We start from the raw sequence: 20829 nt of genomic DNA, 5'->3' as shown, positions 1-20829 counted from the left end.
CACAATATTCCAGGTATGGTCTGACCAAGGCAGAATAGAGGGGTAGCATGACTTCCCTGGATGATAGATAGGAATGTCCTAGTTAAATATAACTCAGGAATCCTTTGCTGTAATCTCTCTCTGAAACCTCTTTGGTCAGTGATTTCTCCAATGATAGGGAATCCTAAAAAGTTGAGTTTTGCCCCCAAGTGCTTTTGAATTTCACATTTCTGCTGTCAGATACATGTCTGTTTTTTTTTCCCTCTCCTTTTTGACACAGAAATTGGCCTATTGCCTTATGTCAAATGCAGAAGGACACTGATGACATATGTATCATGCTGGAGGATGATTACATAATAACAAGGAATCCCTGATGCTGTGAGCGACATAATTAAGTTCTGTAAAAGTACAGCCAGAGTAGACATGAAGACACTTAGGATGTGAATTTGTTGCAGGGCTTCATTCCTGTGTTTATATCTTTATTGTGTGACCTGCTGTTGCCAGTGAGCTGCAGTTAAGAACTGGGGTTGTCTGCTACTCACCTACCACCCAAGCCCCATGAGGCAGTGGTATTGTTATCAGAAGAAAGCTGTAATGCTGTTGAACGGTTTACTTGAGAATTGTAGGAGACAAACAGTTTTAGGTCTGCCCTGTCATAAACTACTGTTCAGCACAAATCTGGCCTTGTAAATATGCTTTTTCACTTTGTGGGTGGGAATTGTATTTTGAGAAACACTTGATGTAAATTCTTCAGATATGAAACTCAATCAAACAAGTCTCAACAAGCATGATTATTATAGAGCTTGGCTGCAGAAAATTGATTTTGTAGTGTGTTCCAAATAGAAACTAGCAGCATATCAGTAGAGGTAGCAAACAACACTTTTTCAAAGAAAAAAACTGTTTGTGTGTATGTGTGTGTGTCTTCAAGTCATCTGTAGTTCTGAAAGCTCCTTCCTCTGAAATATCGCTTGTAGCATCTAATATATACTGGCAATCTCCCATTCAAGGACTAGCTAAGATTGATCCTGCTTGACTTCTAAGATCAGATGCGATCTGATGCCCTTTAGGATGTTTAAGCCATGATAAAACATATTCATAGTAGACCCTTGGTTATCTACTGAGGCTTGTGTCCAGGGACCCTCATGGATACAAAAATGTGTGGATGCTCAAGTCCCATTATATACATAGTGTATTACATACATATACATACATGGCATAGTAAAAAAAATATCCTTGCATAAAATGGCAAAATCAAAATTCACATTTGGGATATTTAAAAAGTGGAGAGTATTTTCAAGCTGTGGATGATTGTATCTATGGATATAGACTATATGGGGTGCTGAGGGTCAATTGTGTATATTTGTTATACGACTGTATAGTTCTGCCCAGAAAATAATCCTCCCTGAACAGCTCTTGGCTCCGACTGATGGTGTGGTGGATGCTGACGTCCTGATAAAATTTTTCAAAAGATTCAGAGTCCCTTTTGCTACTTGCTAAATTAAATCACTCTTTGCTATTTAAATGATTATTGCAAGAATGGCCTCCTCTGTGTCAGAAATAAAAAGCAAACCTGCACCACCACCCCTCACAACAGCGCTACACAAGAATATCTATGAAAACCAATTCTGAATTTGAAAAATCTGAGAATACACTTAATGGAGTTCAATATGCATCTCGTGACAGTTTTGAATTTGCTTTAGAAATAATTCTGGCAACTTAGAATGATATAATAGACAAAAAAGCAAATAGATAACTTCACAAATTACGTTGGCAAAAATTACTATGAGAAATCATAAAATAGGGAATAGAAGCAGTGACCACAAATGTAACTCGTACAATGTATCACTGCTATGTAATAGAATCCTTATTATAGAAACTAACACTTGCTTTACTCTGTAACTGGCTTGCACATTTACTCTAGAAAACTGATCCTAAATGTATTGGGTATGAGAAAGAAGAAGTTGATTGTGCTTGTGAAACTCTCAGATAATTAGGATTTAAATGCTTTACATGTGCATTTACACATGCAACAGATTTCAATAAAATTTCTAAAGTTAAGACATGAATTTTTCATTTCAGAAGAATTGTACCAGTCCAAATAATCAAATAAAATGTGTTTTTGGCAGAGATAAAAAGGTTGTTTTCTGCACCCAAGAAGCATAATAAATTCCAGATTAGATAAAGCAACATCAAAATTGAGCTTACCGCCGAATATATTGTGGAACTTTGGGATGCTCCCAGTATGGCAAATATTTAAATGTTTCATTCCCACATCCAACGTAAAATTGGTAATCTTCTAATTCATCAGGCCCATGTAAAATGAGGCCATTTAAAGTACATAATCTGTAAGCAAGCCAAATTGAAAACAGTTAATACTCTATATCCTAAACAGAACTGAACCCTTCTAATATGGATAATGATATTACCAGCTATACTATACTCATAGTAGATATTTTGATCTTCTGTGGAGTGACTGCACTTATATCACTATATACATCATATAGCTGCCATGTACACAAGTGAGAGGTACTAGTAGACATGGAAGACTCCAAAGCGTGAAGAAAAGCAACAGGTTTTTACATGGGAGGAAAAAACCCTGGAAGAGAGAAGTCCTTCTCTGACAACACAATGATGAATGTTGATGCTCTGTGGCCATCGAATAAATGCTTGCTTTTTGGGAGAAAAATATACAAAAGAATGAGAAGACAGAGAGATTTCATAGCATTAATTCATGACATTTAAAATGTTGTCCAACTGCATTAATTTTACAGGGTAGATGCAACCCAGTCTTCTTCTGATTTCTTGGATGCAGGCTTCATTATGACTGAACAAAAATATGAGAAATCTTGAACTATTTCAATGTCTTCATCATCAATTTTAAAATTATATAAATCATTTGTCATTATTTTTCTTACTGTTCAGCTATAAAGCTGTCTTTACACTTTCTTCCTTGATTTTCCTCAGGAATCATTCCAAGCCTTTTGCTAATTTATGCTAGTAGTATTGTTGGTGTAAAACAATTACAAATTCAGCTGGTCTGCTGTAATTAGCCTGATTGACAATAGGTGACATTTTACAAGTGGCCTGTATTGTCTTGCTGAACTCTGCCATTTGTACCATGCTAGAAATGCTGTAACTGCAATATTATGTGCCCAGGGGCATCCCATTTGATGTTATGGCTACAATGCCAGACCCTGAGAACATCCTTGCAAACAAGAAATAATCTGTGTCTACATTCTGTGCAGGTCACATTGCTAAGAATTACCATATATGCAATAGATATTGCACATGCACACTTTGTCTTTTTCATCAGATGCTCTGAAGCACTATAAAATACTGATACTTGAAATAAACTCTATCTCAGCCAGTGAGTAAACTGGACTAAACTCAGGACTGGAGCTTGGTAGTTCCTTTGGCCAAAGTTACCATTTGTTGTCTTGACTTCCTGCTCAGTTTCAGGGCTCATCCTACCTTTATATCCCACCTCGGAAGATACTGTGAGACTGATATTTCAGTTCTGCTCTCCAATATTTTATCAACTGCATTTCTTGAATTGTTGATTTTCTGTCCCCCAATTTTCATCTCTCCTTCAAATCTAATTCTACTTCAAATATATTCAGTGTAAAAGCTAAATAGATACGGTGATAAAATATAGCCTTGCACGACACACTTACCAATTAGAAACCATTCTCTTTTTCTATATTCTGTCCAAATGATAGCTTCTTGTTTTGAGTTTAGGATACACATCAGGAGAATCACACGCTGCAATACACCCATTTCTTTAAGAGCTGTTCAGAATTTTCCATGTTCTACATAATCAAAGACTTTGCTCTAATCTATAAAGCACCTGCCATTTTTCTTTGGTGAAATCCATTATTCAACACATGTTCACAATATTATCTCTAGTGTCTATTATTTTCCTGAACCCAGCTTGAACATCTGACATTTTTCACGCCATAAACATCTTTGTTGTAAAATTTTGAAATTAATCCAAAGGCCCTAAGTACCTAAGTGTTCTAAGGTACTGGAATATATATTGAACATTCCCACTATGTGGTCATGGTTTTATTTTCCATAATTATTGACAAACTTCAGACAGAACTAGCAATGATTCTCTTTCTGTAGCTCTCTTTGGTATGCCCTTTGTTCCTGGTGATTTATTTCTCCCAAGTGCTTTGAGCACAACTTCTACTTCACTTTCCAAAATGGTTAATTCTAGTTAATGTAACGTAATCAATTGCAAACTTACCACATCTAAACAAAACAAAAAGATATGTGGCCATTTTTATGTAATGATTTTGCATTGCATATACGTATAAACACACAATTAAAATATTAAGACCAATTTAATCGGCACAGCTTTTCAAGAAAAGAGTAAAAAAGTAAAACAGTAAATACATGTTTTAGTAGTGGTATTTAATTATAAGCTGCACGGCTTACCTTTGAATACCTCCAGAGCGAGGCGATACTTTTTCATTTATCATGCCAAGGACACTATTCCAACTTTTCAATGTAAACTTGGGTATGAGAATTCTTATAGGTGGTATCAACATCTCTCCATTTGTGAAAACACTATAGTAAGAAGACACACAAAAAAGTGTGTACAAAAAGTTATTTTAAAATGTACACTTTTTTAGAATACCCCAAGTTAGACTTTAAATTTTAAATCTTAACTTATTATAATAAATATTGCAACTCATCAGATAATGTAGTATATTTTACCATGTTTCTACTAGAAATAGTAGGGGAAGCAGAAGTGAAATATGTCCAGTAGGAGAACCCAACAAAGATATCGCCTCTGAAAATTCAATTACTTTCTCTCTATACCAACCAACAATGTCCTCAACAATTCTCAGAGGAAATAAAATACAATCCTTTTAAAGAGATAATAGAATCAATTGATTTCTCCACGGAAGCCCATATTAGAAAATGGTTCTTCCTCAGCCTGCAAGGATACATGGAAGCACTTTGAGACTAAATTTGGAGTCCCAAGTATACTGTCCTGGAAGTTAAGTCAAAATGAAATCACTTACTTCTGAGTGAATATAATTAGGACTGGGCTGAAAAAGTCACTTTTTCAGAGAAACAAAAGTTGGAACAGATCAGAAACTACCATTGCATCTGTTGTAGATATAGATATAGCTATTCCAAAATGGTCATTCCAAATTTCTGCACACACCCCACAAATACATTTTCTCTTTCACGTTTTTTTTTGGGGGGGGGGGGAGAAAGAGATAGAATATATGTACTATTCCTCCAGTAGAAACACTGCACTCAAAAGAACAGGCAGAATAAGAAATTAAGCAATACAGCATAAGAAATTAAGCAATACAGCCTTATGCATTTTATTCTCAACAGGAGAAATTAAGCTTCCTCAGACAAAAATCTGAACAATACTGGTGATCTTCTGTAAGGTGGAAGAAAATATCAGTAATATATGCAATTCTAGAAGTTCAATCTATGTATGCTTGACATTGGCACAACTTCTATTTTCAGGTCTAAGAGCACGTCTACTTCGGAAGGTTAATTGTTGACATATGTGCTTTGGAGCTTCCCCAGATCCAGTAGGTTCCTGCTGAATCTGGGACCATGTGTCCAAATAGTCCAGCCTGTCCCTTGCTGGCTACGAAGCATCTGGTCATTGCCTGTCACATCTACTGAAGTAAAAATTGGGCAACCAGTAAGGAAGGGACTGAGGGAATCTCTCCTTCTTTCTGATATGTGTGCCACTTTCTGTCCTCAGCAGACAGCAGGTAGCTCTGTGGACAGAAAGGAGTGGCAGCGATGACACACAGGAAAAGGGTGATGATCAGGGAGAAATTGACCCAATCCAGTTGACCCAATCCAAACATCTACAAAACCTGCAGATACTCTGGCGTTTCCTGCAAACTCCAGTGTATCCTCTGGCTTTGCTTACCACAAAGCGAAGTCATGTTAAGGAGGAAAAAACTCTGTACAGTGTTCCCTTACTTATCGCGGGGGTTAGTTCAAGGACCACTTACAATAAGTGAAAATCCGTGAAGTAGGGACACTATATTTATTTTAATATTTAAACATTATTTTAGAAGTTATACACTATTTTAAGTCTTTATCAACCGATCGTGTGTTGATAAATCGCCTCCTGTTGCCGCTTGGACTCCTTATCTCTCCCTTTGGTTTCTCCTTCCAACCTTCCTTAGGCTGTAAATTACAATTTTTTATGATTTATAATAGTCTTTTAGAGTTTATTGAAAAACTGCAAAACAGCGAACCCACTAAAAGTGAACCGCTAAGTAGTGAGGGAACACTGTATACCTATAAGAAGTCACTGTGCATAATGAAGACTGCCAGCACTGATTTGGGATGAGTATGGTTGGTTTGTTTCTTTGCTCATGTAAACAAGCTCCTAGTCTTATCTCTACAGCAGTATCTCAATAAAACTATTTGCAAAACAGGGGATTGTTACTTTAGGTATTATTTATTTATATTTGTACCCCGCCCTTCTCACCCCAAAAGGGACTCAGAGCAGCCTTACAATAGGGAGCAATTCAAAGCCATGTGAACAAACATAGTCAAAATAAACAGATACATTAAAACATCAAATTACAAGACAGTATAAGACATTAAAAACCAATTATTTAAACCACGATAAGTGTAACATTAGCTAGTAAAAATATTAAAGTAGCATCCTTCATGCAGTGACATAATGAAATGTACAGCATACACACCAGTTACCAAAATATATTGTACCAGTCTGCTTTCAAGGATTCACATCTGACTGCTTCATTAATTTTTTGAGAAACACAGATTGTTTTCAACGGATATTTGGGGCCATCTAGTGGAATTCTCAATACATACATGGATACAAAATGTGGATTCTGTATTGAAATAAATGCAATTTTCAAATATATGGTGACAGTAATTACTTTGAAGAGTACAAGAATGGTACGTATTGTCCTTTCAAGCGAAGGACACTACAAACTAGTTAGTAGTAGCTTCAACAGAAGGAAATGCTATAGGTCATTATCTCCATATACAAGCATGCACACACATTTCAGAAAATCTCTATAACATGTTTCATTAAAATAAAATCAAGGCAGTAATCCTATACATAAGTAGTTCAGTGCTGCAAATACAAAAAGTCATGTAAACTCTGAATCAAACTTTGCTTATTATTCAGAAGAAAGCACCAATTGACCATGCTATTTGTTAAATAGAATCGATATTATCTCTGTGGGTGCTTCCAGACAGATCTTTCAATCCGTGCCAAAGTGGGTTTTTAAAACTGGCACAGATATGAGTCCCCATCCCCACCCCCGAAACCCAAGCTTTCGGGGGGGGGGGCACACCATCCAAGTAGTTACCACCCAAAAAGAAACCCTTGAAATGTAAAACAACTTACCCGGCCGCCATTAAGGTACTGCTGGAGTCCTCCTGGTGCATAGAAATGACATACCAGGAGACGGAGGGGGGTGTGGAGCAATTTTCCTCCTCGCCCCCCCCCTCCAATCCTGGCACATCATTACTATATGAAAGGAGGACTCCAGCAGTACCTTAATGGTGGTCGGGCAAGTTGTTTTGCATTTAAGGGCCTCTTTTTGGTGGAGGGGGTGGATGCCATCTCGCACCTTTGGGCTCTAGGAGCCCAAAAGGTGCGCGATGATGATGGGGACTCACCCCCGGGTAGTCTCTGAACTCCCCACAAACTCAATACCCCCTTAGGGCAGGGCCTTTCAGGAAGGCCTGGATCTAATGAAGTATCTCATTAATTCAGAGCAAAGCAGGGTTTACCTCTGCATTGTTGGACTCCTCCAGTAAAAGCGCAACAGGCCCTGAATTTTTGGGCCTGCCTGGAAGGGCCTTGTAAGTGTCATGATATTGCTTTATAAAGGCATTAAAGACTTCCTCTGATGTGCTTTCCATACACAAGGCAAAGTAAGTTCTGTACTTGTTCATTTTTATCTTACCTTTCTCTACATTTAGGATAATAAACAGTCCTCTCTACTTCACACAAGGATCCTGAGATGGATTATACTGAGACAATGATCCAAAGTGACTTACATGGCTGAACAGACATTTAAATTCGGGTCTCTCCTGGTCTAAAAGAGCTTTTATTAAATTATACTTATAGTTTTCTTTTTCATTTGGATGTAAATCACAACTGTAAATTTACAAATAATTTACATGGATGCTAAATAAATTAAAACTTGCACTTACTTAATAGTTCGTGGCTTATTATAGATGGATTGCCATTTGGAAGGTACTTGTATATTACTGTGGACTACTGGTCGAATCTGCAAAAAAGTAAAAGAGTAACACAAAGATTACATAATGCAAATGATTTATAGGATTTCATCCTAAAAGTTGACAGTATATGAAGATACACATCCACTTCCATATGAAGATACACAGTCAGCTCAAACATATTGGATTCAGGGCTGCTCCAGGACAAATATAAGCCAGAATAAACTGCCTGGCATAGATGTGGTCATAAACAGCAAGCAACATACCGTGTTTCCCCGAAAATAAGACAATGTTTTATATTAATTTTTGCTCCCAAAGATGTGCTAGGTCTTATTTTCAGGGAATGTCTTATTTTTCCATGAAGAAAAATTCACATTTATTGTTGAACCCAAAAAAAAGAACATTTATTATATACTAGTTGTGCCCGGCCACGCATTGCTGTGGCGAAGTCTAGTGGTATGGGAAATAAAGTATTGAGGAATTGGTGGTAGTTAAGGTAAAGGGTAAACGTTTTCCCCTGACATTAAGTCCAGTCGTGTCTGACTCTGGGGTTGGGGCTCATCTCCATTTCTAAGCCGAAGAGCCGCCGTTGTCCGTAGACTCCTCCAAGGTCATGTGGGATGACTGCATGGAGCGGCGTTACCTTCCCGCCGGAGCAGTACCTATTGATGCACTCACATTTGCATGTTTTCGAACTTCTGGGTTGGCAGAAGCTGGGGCTAACAGTGAGGGCTCACTCTGGTCCCCCAATTCAAACCTGCGGCCTTTCGGTCCAGAAGTTCAGCAGCTCAGCACTTTAACACGCTGCGCCATCAGGGGATATTATTTTCTAAAGGTTGTGAATATACAATATTTCTGATTGGGGTTTTTTTTGTTTGTTGGAGGCAAGTATGAATGCTGCAATTAGGGAAAATGATTAGGATGTAATAGCCTTGCGGCTTTAAAGCCTGGCTGTTTCCTCCCTGAGTGAATTTTTTGTTGGGAGGTGTTAGCTGGCCCTGATTGTTCCCTGTCTGGAATTCCCTTGTTTTCATAGTGGTGTTCTTTGCGATATGTTATGTGCTTCTACTGTCTGTGGCCCTGAGAAAACAGAGGATTTGCCAGACCTTGATGATGGGAATACTTTGTTGGGCTGGCCCTGATTGTTTCCTGTGTGGAATTCCTGTTTTCAGAGTGTTGTTCTTTATTTAGTGTTCTGATTTTAGAGATAGTATTGTTCTGTTTTATTATACCACATTAATTTTTATATATTCTGATTTTAGTGTTTTTGAATACTTGGAGCCAGATTGTATTCATTTTCACGGTTGACCGCAACACAGTAATAATAATAATAATAATAACAGTAATGATAGTAATAATGACTTTGGTAATACACAGTGCTTCACTCCCTTCTCAGCTTCCTTTCTGGAAGAATCCTTTCTTGGGAGGTGTTAGCTGGCCCTGATTGTTTCCTTTGTGGAATTTCCAATTTCCCTGCTTTCACACTGTTGGTCTTTATTTACTGTCTTGGTTTTAGAGATTATATTGTTCTGCATTATACTATCCCAGTAATTATTTCATATTAAAGTAGAATCTCACTTATCCAACATTTGCTTATACAATGTTCTGGATTATCCAACGCAGTCTGCCTTTTCTTAATCAATGTTTTTGTAGTCAGTGTTTTAAATTCATTGTAATATTTTAGTGGTAAATTTGTAAATACAGTACAATAGAGTCTCACTTATCCAACATAAACAGGTTGGCAGAATGTTGGATAAGCAAATATGTTGGATAATAAGCCTATTCAACATCAAATTAGGTTATGATTTTACAAATGAAGCACCTAAACATCATGTTAGACAACAAATTTGGCAGAAAATTTGCGTACATAGCAATACGCAGTAATGCTATGTAGTAATTACTGTATTTATGAATTTAGCACCAAAATATCACAATATATTGAAAACATTGACTACAAAAATGTGTTGGATAATCCAGAATGTTGGATAAGCAAGTGTTGGATAAGTGAGACTCTACTGTAATTACTACATAGCATTACTGCGCATGGAACTACTTTTTCTGTCAAATTTGTTGTATAATATGATGTTTTGGAGCTTAATTTGTATAACAATTATCTAATTTGATGTTTAATCGGCCTTTCCTGAATCCCTTCTTATTATCCAACATATTCACTTATCCTGCCGGCCCGTTTATGTTGGATAAGTGAGACTCTACTGTATATTGATAATCTTATATTATCTGCTTAGAACTGGATTATATGAGTCCCCTTCTTCACAGCTGTATAAAATGCACACTGAAGTGGATTATATGGCAGTATGGAGTCAAGATAATCCAGTGCAAAGCAGATAATATAAGATTATAAATGGGTTATATAGCTGTGTGGAAGGGCCTTGAGTCTACACTGCCATATAATCCAGTGCAAATTAGATAATCTGTGGAAGAGGCCTGAGGCCTAAGTCTGCCTGTCCCCTGGGCTGAGTTGGTTGCTAGGAGACCAAGTGGGCAGAGATTAGTCCTCTAACTGGCAGCAATTGGATAAAAACAATTATTCCTTTTCCTCTAATTAGGACTTTATTTTTCTTTTCTTTTTGTTGTATCAACCTAGAGGCGTGGATGATGGGTTGTGTAGTCAAATTTCGAGGTTGGGGGGCCTGTAGTTTTGTTGTTTTGTTGGTCGCTGTGATGCCATCACTCATTTATATATATAGACTGTTCAGTAGTTGTCATCATAAACCAGCATGCCCAGACAAACTATAAATCCTATCAAGAATTTCTTGTTACTACCACTATTTCCATGTACAACGATCTATGATATGAACATTTATCCATCCTGCATGCTCTGGTGTTCTGTTTGGTGGGCATGCTTCCAAACAAAAACTTTGCTAGGTCTTACTTTTGGGGGAGATCTTATATTTAGTAATTCAGCATAACCTCTACTAGGTCTTATTTTCAGGAGATGTCTTATTTTCGGAGAAACAAGGTACTTTCCTCAAAAACTGACTGTAGCATATAGTAGCTATATGACCTCTCTTTACTTATGTACACTCCTCTGAAACAATGGAAAATACATCTTATTCATCAAAGTCTTCTTTTAACTTACAAACCAAAAAAAATAATAAAAAGAAATAAATATATATCACTTTATGGTGATTTGATTTTACCTTTTTCATTTATACAGTATTTGTATAGCCTGGACAGTTTAGGTCCAGGCTATTTGGCTGATTGCAGTCCCTTGTACATACCTGCCTGGGTCCTGAGATCTTTAGGAGAGGCCCTTCTCTTGGTTCCGCCTCCATCTCAAGTCTAGTTGGTGGGAACAAAGCCTTCCTTCTCGGTGGCTGCCCCTTGACTCTGAAACTCCCTTCTTCCCAGGGAAGCCAGAATGCCCCCTCCCTGCTATCCTCTGGTGGCAGGTTAACACTTTCTTATTCAGGCAGGCTTTTAAAGATGATGGTGTTTAAGATCTAGTCAGGAGGTGCTGTGATTGTATATGCTTTTATGGTTTTAACCTAAATGGTTTGTAATATTAATGAGGTTTAATACTGCTTTAATATTTGTATATATGTATAGTTGAAATTGTATTGTAATGTTTTTTTATATGGAGAGAAAAAGCGGGATACTAATAAACATAATAATAATAATTAAAATGTAGGATACAAATATTCTAATATATAACAGCTGAAACTCAACCATACATTCAGTATGTCTAACACAGAATAATAACATTTCAACCTTATCTTGCACTTGTAATTTTAAATTAGCTTGGAACATGTTGGTAAAATTGAGCTTCCTTCTGTCCATTACCTTATATTCTCAAGTATAAGTCTAAACATTTCAGACAAATAATCCCAAATAACTGGATTGACTTACACACAAGTCTGTGTCAATAATGTATCTTAGTTCTTATTTTAAAAATAACCACCCTCTTTCTGAATAGAGTGTTGAAAGGCAAGAGCTTACTCCATTGTGACTGAACCTAAAAGAAGGACCAACTCCCTTTACTTTCTACCATGGTACCACTTCTACCCTTTTTAAATGCGAAGCTGAAGAAATGGTGATAGTGGCCAGGAGCAGCTGAGCCCGAGATAGAACTGGTGCTTTTCTCTTTTTGTGAAATGACCCTCAACTTATGGGTGGTATCAACATTCATAATTTTGGCTCCAAAAACTGTCCTCAACTTATACATGAGGTCAGCTTATAGATGAGTATACACACTACTAAAAATGGCACAGGTAAAATACTCACCACTTCATCCATCTTCTTTCTTTGAGGTTTCCTTGCTCCTATACTAAAGTAACTGAAGGGAAAAAAAATGACTAGATTTTTAAAGGATTCAAAAGTATACACATTCAATTCAATTGTCTTCACCTAATTAATAATAATAATAATAATAATAATAATAATAATAATAATACTTTATTTTTCTATCCCGCTATCATCTCCCCGAAGGGACTCGGGGTGGCTAACATGGGGCCATGCCCAAACAAAAACAAATATGACAGATAAAACCAATATAAAACAGTATCAAACATAACATTCAGATATAATAAACAAATTAAAAACACAAAATACAAAAGCACAGTTGAACCGGACAGGGAAGGTAATAAAAACAAACATCACCATCAATGGATAAAATGGGGGCGATCAGGTCAAAGTGCATAATTTCAAGACGTTTAATAAAGTGCCTTGACAAGTGTCAGAACGTTTCCTGAGATAATATGGGTTAGGATAGCTAGGGGGGGAAATAAAGTACAAGGAAACAATATGTCAGTGAGAGGAGTCTAACATGTCCTTGAGCTAATCAAATGCACATTTAAAAAGCCATGTTTTTAGCTGTTTAATATAGCACCTCCAGTGGTTTCCTATTTTACAGGAACATTTACAGATTCAAGTACTCAAGCTCTACAGATATTTTTGGACTGCAACTCCTAGCATTCCTTACCAGCAATTATGTATGACTCCCTGACCTCTACTTAACAATTACTCAAATGTAAGGCCTCACTATATGACTCCTATACCTGAGGTACAATAGGTCAAAGTAATCCTAGAATAGATCTGTATCCAATCTGCACCATCAAAAACTGGCATATCTCGGTTAACAATATCTCTGACAAAGAAACCACTAATTATAACACACATGCAACTGTGATGGGAGTGGAGGATCACCCTGCCACCAGCAAGTGGGAAATATGGACAAATATCCTGATTTTCATTGTCATAGACTTGCTCATCCTTTGGACTCCAGATTGCCAGCCAAAACTTTTGGATTTTGGAAAACTAGAATCGCCATAGTCTTATGGAGAAAAATGGCATTCACAACCATTTGAAAATAATAACCTTTTGTAAAAGTATGATCTTCCAGAGAAGAGCCAAAAACTTAGTCTTATGGAGAAAAATGGCATTCACAACCATTTGAAAATAATAACCTTTTGTAAAAGTATGATCTTCCAGAGAAGAGCCAAAAACTTGTTTGGGTAAAATCTTCTCTTCAGTGGTATATAACCAAATGTACAATTTGCAAGGTAATATGGTTTTCAGTTGTTAGACTGATTACCTAATTGTCTCCGATCTGTTAGGAGCAAAGTTTATGCCAGTACACAAAATATAGCAGTTCTTCAAAAGTGTTCTTTTCAGTGCCCAAAAACATCTACTCTCCCATATAATATCTTGTTTCTATATCATGGTCTCAAGAGATTAAAAAAATAAAGTAGACTTCGTTAAAAGTAACATATCTGGTTTACTCACAACCTTCATGTATTCAGCATACAGGTACATAACTTGTCAATACAGTTACAGATAGATTTGAAGTAGTTTCTCTGTGCAGATAACACAGGGCATCTTTCTTATAATCAACAGCGACATGAGATTGCTCTTAACAGTCCAAAGTTTCAGGGCGTCTCTGTGTTCTAAAATGGAGTCTGAGCTTAGAGCAGTCTCAGATCTTATCATGAAGTCTGCAGCCCATCCCTCAACCTCAAGAAACAGAGTAAAGGGAAGGCTGCATACCAAAACATACATATACAATACAGTAAGCAAACAGAATCAAATACGAAACAAATTACTAGTGGAGGATTAAAGAAGGTTGCTATTTCCAACTAAAACAACTTCCTTGCTTCAGTGCAGCTGCTGTCTAATAAAATAAGTTTCAGATGCATTTACAATCATGGCAATATCATGTTTTAGTTCATAGAGAGCACTTACAGATCCATAACCCTAGATACTGAATGCCAGTCAATACAGAATGCCAGCAAACAAATGATACTCAAAAGTATGTTTTGTTTATTAACTAAATTTGCATAGTTAGAATAGTGCTTAGCATGATATAATAAATCTGTGTCTTTTCTCATTCCCTTGTCTTGCTAAGTGAAAATGCTAATTGCTTTGGTACATGACAAATAGTATTGTCCTTTTAATTACATATCCAAAGCAACTGTCTTTAAATATAGAGTTGACACAAAAGGCATCACATTTTTGCTGATTTAAGGAACCTATAAACCACTTTACACATAAAATACAGGGTAGGAAACAAAGGGTGAACCTGCACTGTAGAATGAATGCAATTTGACACCTCTTTAATTGCCATGGCTCAATGCTGTAGAGTCCTGGGAGTTGTAGTTTAATGATCCCTTGACTAAGAAAGCTCATCATCATAGCCAATCACTCATGGCCAAGGGTAGATCTTGGTGGTGACTGCAAGTGACTGTAAATACCTATTCTGGATCTGCATGGTCTTTTGTAATGAGGATGTTGATTTCCAGATGGAAGGCGGTCCCAACAAAGATTTGTTTGATGTGCCTTCCTCTTGGCCCATTTCTCTCTTTTGCCCTCTATTTGTGCCACTTCAAAATCCATAGAACTGTTGATATGCTGACCTGCAATTACAATGCTCGAGGGCCAGGACTTCCCAGTTTTTGGTGCTGGTTCTACGTTTTTTGAGATTAGCTTTAAGCCCATCTTAATTTTTTTTTTTTTTTTTGCTGTCCACTAACAATTTGTTTTCTGTTCTTGAGCTGAGAGTAAAGTAACTGCTTTGGGAGACGGTGATCAGGCATTCAGACAATGTGGCCAGTCCAGCAAAGTTGTTGACGGAGAATCATCGCTTTGATGCTGGTGGTCTTTGTTTCTTTCAGAACACTGGCATTTGTCTGTGTATCTTTCCAAGAGATTTGCAGGATTTTCCAAGCCAATAGTGATAGAATAATTTCAGAATTTGAGAGTGACGTTTGTAGATGGTTCACATTTTGCAAGTGTACAACAGAGTTGGAAGTACAATAGCTTTATAAACAAGCATCTTGGTATTCCTACAAATGTCCTGATCTTCAAACATTCTTTATCCAAAAACGCTAAAGATCTTATAAAACTATATCTCACATAATTCCATAGCATTGAGAACAACAGTTAAAGTGTGTTTCCTGCATGGATGGTCCTTGTGGTCTCTTCCAACTCTATGACATTATTCTAAGGGCCTTTCCAGACAGGCCCTATATCCCAGGATCTGATCCCAGGTTTTCTGTTTTAAACTGGATTAAATGAGTCCGCACTGCCAGATAACCCATTAACAGAAAACAGATTAACCCATTAACAGAAAACCTGGGATCAGATCCTGGGATATAGGGCCTGTCTGGAAGTGCCCTAAGGCTCCTTCTACACTGCCATAAAAATCCAGATGATCTGCTTTGAACAGGATTACGTGGCAGTGTAGACTCATATAATCCAGTTCAAAGAAGACAATGTGGATTGTCTGCTTTGATAATTTGGATTATATGGCACTGTACAAGAGCCCTATGTTGTGTCAAACTGCATTAGTCTTGCAGTGCAAATTGACCCGCAGGAACATACCTAGTTTAAACACATGTTACAGTTTCCACTTTCATTACTAATGACTTATTTAACACTCCTACCTGTACAAAAACGCATTCATCAAAATTTCCCAACCACAGGTATTCTTCTAATTTTGCAGAAGAGGAAGTGAAGCTAAAGGATACTACCTGCCTAGAAGTCAATTTTACAGCTCATTTATTTTTACTGCTTTGAATTCAAGGGTAGTGAACTGAAGTATGTTTACAAAGGAAACTTCCTCTTTTCCTTGTCTTTTGGGAAGTGAGGGGGGCACAGGCACAAGTGTTGCTAGACCGGAACTCATGGGACCTTTGATCTACTTCCCAGTCTATTTGCCACACATTGGGAGGGTGGGGCAATTTTTAAGGAGGGCTTGCAACTAGGAAATGTTTTAACATGCTTGATTCATTCCTTTCAGCTTTTCCTTGCCCTCTTTCTGCTCCCTTTCTTCCAGTTTTTTTAAGATTGCACCCTCAACTGGAACTGTAAACCATCTAATTTCATATTGAATTTGACGTATGGAGGGAATCATGATGTAGATCATCATGATGGGAAACTGATTAAATTTTATAGTATGATTTGGGTGGGAATTTAATTGGGGATGGGTTCCTGATTTATCCTTGAGTTGTTTTTAGATTAGTATTTTGTCAACTTCATTCTTGCTACAGGTAGCTGACTGTAATTGTTGCACTATATTACAGTCAGCTGGCATGGCTACTGTGAATTTTTATTATTCAATAATTTAATTAAAATGCTCTGTTAAGGAATATTTAGATATTCCAGTGCAATTGTATGGTCAACTTCCTCTGTCATATGACACAGAGATTCCAAAAGTGAGTGAACACATGCCTCAGTGCAAAGGTGATCATAGGTACGACATCCCACCTGATATTGGACATTAAGCAGAGTCAGCCCGTTACTACTACAATGGGAGAACACCAATGAATACCAGGTGCCAAAGACTACTTCAGAGGAAGGAACTGGCAAGAGCCTTTTCTATATTTATTGCCCAGGAAAAGCCTATGAAATTAATGGCATTAAGATTCTAAGGTAAAAGGTAAAGGTTTCCCCTGACGTTAAGTCCAGCCGTGTCCAACTCTGGGGGTTGGTGCTCATCTCCATTTCTAAGTCGAAGAAGCCATTATATTGGCTGCCAGTCCTTGACAGCTTTCCAAGAAAGAAAGATCTGTAACCAATGGCAAATATATGGTACCACTTCTTGATGCACTAGGAAAATGTAATGGCTAGCCCTCTGAATCTGATAGTTGCAAAATCCTGTTCTAGGCTATATTATCTATTTGCGGCATTTCTACATGGCTAGAACAATCTCATGTATCTCCAACCTTAGTTTGTTCCAGGTGGACCAGAAAAACAATGCACATGACCACAAAATAGAATGGTAAAAAGAATCTACAACTGTTGCTATTATGTGCCTTCAAGTCATTTCCAACTGATGGTAAATCTAATACAGAGTTTTCTTGGTAATATTTATTCTAGAAGGCCTTTACCTTCCTTTCAAGCTGAAAGAGTGTAACTTCACTAGGGTTACCCAGCAAATTCCCATGACCAAGTAAAAATTCAAATGCCAGGATTGTAGTCAAATGCTCAAATCAGCACAACATATTGACAATGGGATATCCTTTGCAAAACTGAGGGCTTAATGTTACACAGTAAAGCTTCCACGTTCACTGGGGTTGGATGCACAGGGCCTCTGCAAAAGTGGATGGGGGAGGTAACAAAATGCTATAATTTTATATGAGATAACTCTTCTCTAAGAATGTCTAGGTTCTCCAGCATTTCTCCACTGACCACAGAACCACACTAGAGGAGGTGAACATTTCTAGAGGTGTTTTCTCTAGGAATCTCAGGGTTCTCCAACATTGTGGTATGAAGAATATCCAGTGGGAGTTATCCATAGAGTTGCACTGGAGGATGTAAGGTTTGTAGAGAAAACATTTTAATCAAATCTGTGGATAATCAAATCCACAAAAGTTAAACCTGCAAATGTGAAGGGCATTGTAGTGCAATTTCCAAGTGGTGCTCTAGGCTACCGGATGTAACACAAAATTTGCTTCTCAAGCACCTTATTGGGTTGCTGTGAGTTTTCCAGGCTATATGGCCATGTCCCAGAAGCATTCCCTCCTGACGTTTCGCCCACATCTATGGCAAGCAGGGCCGGCCCCACTATGGAGGCCACTGAGGGACCAGTGCGCCCTGGCCTGGCTGGCCTTGCCCGGCCGGCTGCCGGCTGGGTAAGGCCAGCCAGGCCACAAGGCTTGCCCGGCCAGCTGCCACAAGGCCAGGGTGCTCTGGGTGCGAGACGGGGCACCGTCAGGGCGGTGCCCCGCCCTCCCGCCCAGCGTGCCCTGGCCCCGCTTCCCACGCTGCGTGGGAGGCGGGCCAGGGCGAATAGCGCGGGAGGCGGGGCCAGAGTTGGCCCCGCCTCCCGCGCTATTCGCCCTCGCCCGTCTGGCCTTTTCTAGCTGGCCAGACTGCAGCGGAGGTCCCTCCAGGCCGCAATCGCGGCCTGGAGGGACCTCCGCTGCAGTCTGGCCAGCTAGAAAAGGCCAGACGGGCGAGCGGGAGTAGCGCGGGAGGCGGGGCCAACTCTGCCCCCGCCCCCCCACCCAGCGTGCCCCGGCCCCGCCTCCCACGCAGCGTGGGAGGCGGGGCCAGGGCACGCTGGGCCGGGGGGCAGAGTTGGCCCCGCCTCCCGCGCTACTCCCGCTCGCCCGTCTGGCCTTTTCTAGCTGGCCAGACTGCAGCGGAGGTCCCTTCAGGCCGCGATTGCGGCCTGGAGGGACCTCCGCTACAGTCTGGCCAGCTAGAAAAGGCCAGACGGGCCAGGGCGAATAGCGCCGGAGGTGGGGCCAATTCTGGCCCCGCCTCCCACGCTATTCGCCCTGGCCCCGCCTCCCACGCTGCGTGGGAGGCGGAGCCAGGGCACGCTGGGTGGGGGGCGGGGCCAACTCTGGCCCCGCCTCCCGCACTATTCACCCTGGCCCCGCCTCCCACGCAGCGTGGGAGGCGGGGCCAGGGCATGCTGGGCGGGAGGCGGGGCCAGGGCGCGGGAGGCGGGGGCGCTTTTCAGCACCCCCGCTTAACATTGAAAATTATCTCCGGCCGGCCCTGATGGCAAGCATCCTCAGAGGCTGTGAGGTATGTTGGAAACTAGGCAAGTGAGGTTGATATATCTGTGGAATGTCAGTGTGAAAGAAAGAACTCTTGTTTGTTTTGAGGCAGGTGTGAATGTTGTAACTGGCCACCTTGATTAGCATTGAATGGCAGCTTCAAAGCTTGACTGCTTCCTGCCTGGGGGAATCCTTTGTTGAGAGGTATTAACTGGCCGATTGATTAATGTCTGGAATTCCTGTTTTCATAATGTTGCTCTTTATTTAATGTCCTGATGTTTTAATACTGGTAGTCAGATTTTGTTCATTTTCATGGTTTTCTCTTTTCTGTTGAAATTGTCCTCATGCTTGTGGATTTCAATGGCTTCTCTGTGTAGTCTGAGATGGTGGTTGTTAGAGTGATCCAGCATTTTTGTGTTCTCAAACGATACGCTGAGTCCATGTTGGTTCATCAAGTGCTCTGCTATGGCTGGCTGCTCTGACTGAAATAGTCTGCAGTGCCTTTCATGTTCCTTGATTCGTGTTTGGGCATTGCTGCATTCGGTGGTCCCTATGTAGACTTGTGCACAGCTGCATGGTAGATGTTAGACTCCTGCAGAGGGGAGAAGATCCCTCTTATCTTTGTTCTTTCTTGGGAGAACAGACAAGAGTTTTTTCTCCCACCTGGACATTCCACAGATATATAAACCCCACTTGCCTAGTTTCCAACAGACCTCACAACCCCTGAGGATACCTGCCACAGATGTAGGCGAAACATCAGGTGAGAATGCTTCTGGACCATGACCATACAGCCTGGAAACCTCACAGCAACCCAGTGATTCTGGTGATGAAAGTCTTAACAACACATTTTTTATCATTTTGAACATTTTATCATTTTAAACATTAAGGCCCAAGCAGAGCTGTCCTCCACAAAGCTCTACCTGGGTCTTAATTGCTTGTTTTATATACTCATGGTTTTATTTTGTATTGTACTGTCTGTTTATTTTCTGAGTTGTTTTAGGCACCTTGTGCCATATGTAAACCGCCCCGAATCCCTTCGGGAAGATGGAAGTGGGGTACAAAAATAAAGTTATTATTTTATTGATGCCTTTACAGTATACTCACTTCAGTTTCTTAAACCTTTCCCGGCCTGCCACCACATATCTGCCTCCTTGCTGAAAGTCCGGCAGATCCGACACACTGTGTCCATATCGGGGGGTGTAAATGTTCCTCACCCCAAAGGGCATGGGTAGCCCTTCGTTGAGCTGTATCATGAAGGCTTCGAAGTTGGGCACGTATCGATGGTTGATGACAAACTTCCGCCCCAAATAGAAAGGATCCCCATTCCGGTAGACCCAAATGGTCCTGGCGGGGGTGGCATCGGTCAGGCTGTACACCAGGCGGGGCCGCGGGGCTCCCACCATCTTCAGGGGAAAAGGCGAGGCTGGAAAGGTGGCACCACCAAGCCTCCAAGGCTCTAAGGGACGGGCTCAAAGTGACAGCCTTCCTCTCCACTCCCCAAGCAAGGCACCTGGGAGGGGAAGGAGGCCTGACCTTGGCTGGGACCTCTCCTTCCAAGGCTCCTACTTCATCCTGTTGCTAAAGGAGGCCCAAGACACACCATCACTCCCACCCCTGGCAGCCTGGCCTCCCCCTCTGGAGGGGTCACTCAGCCCCA

At 39.9% G+C, this 20829-nt stretch overlaps 1 protein-coding gene across 6 annotated transcripts in view; it reads right to left on the bottom strand.

Annotated features, from left to right (window-relative positions):
• dcdc2c (doublecortin domain containing 2C) overlaps positions 1-20829 on the bottom strand; it is a 77881-nt gene extending 57052 nt beyond the window's left edge. For 3 of the 6 annotated variants that reach the window (XM_062983301.1, XM_062983296.1, XM_062983294.1), the window contains exons 1-5: positions 20277-20826; positions 12448-12499; positions 8176-8252; positions 4420-4551; positions 2185-2322 (exon numbers count right to left, since the gene is read on the bottom strand). In XM_062983301.1, coding sequence (XP_062839371.1) covers positions 2185-2322; positions 4420-4551; positions 8176-8252; positions 12448-12499; positions 20277-20575 — 698 coding nt within the window. In that variant the 5' untranslated portion in view covers positions 20576-20826. Of the gene's footprint in view, positions 1-2184; positions 2323-4419; positions 4552-8175; positions 8253-12447; positions 12500-20276 lie in introns of all 6 variants that reach the window. The other 3 variants (XM_062983271.1, XM_062983279.1, XM_062983288.1) reach the window with 2 other exon arrangements.

Source organism: Anolis carolinensis, chromosome 1 (genome assembly GCF_035594765.1).
Source record: "Anolis carolinensis isolate JA03-04 chromosome 1, rAnoCar3.1.pri, whole genome shotgun sequence".
NCBI classification, from domain to species: Eukaryota; Metazoa; Chordata; class Lepidosauria; order Squamata; family Dactyloidae; genus Anolis; species Anolis carolinensis.
Note: the sequence above shows the minus strand (reverse complement) of the source record. Positions and strands in the feature narration are given on the sequence as shown.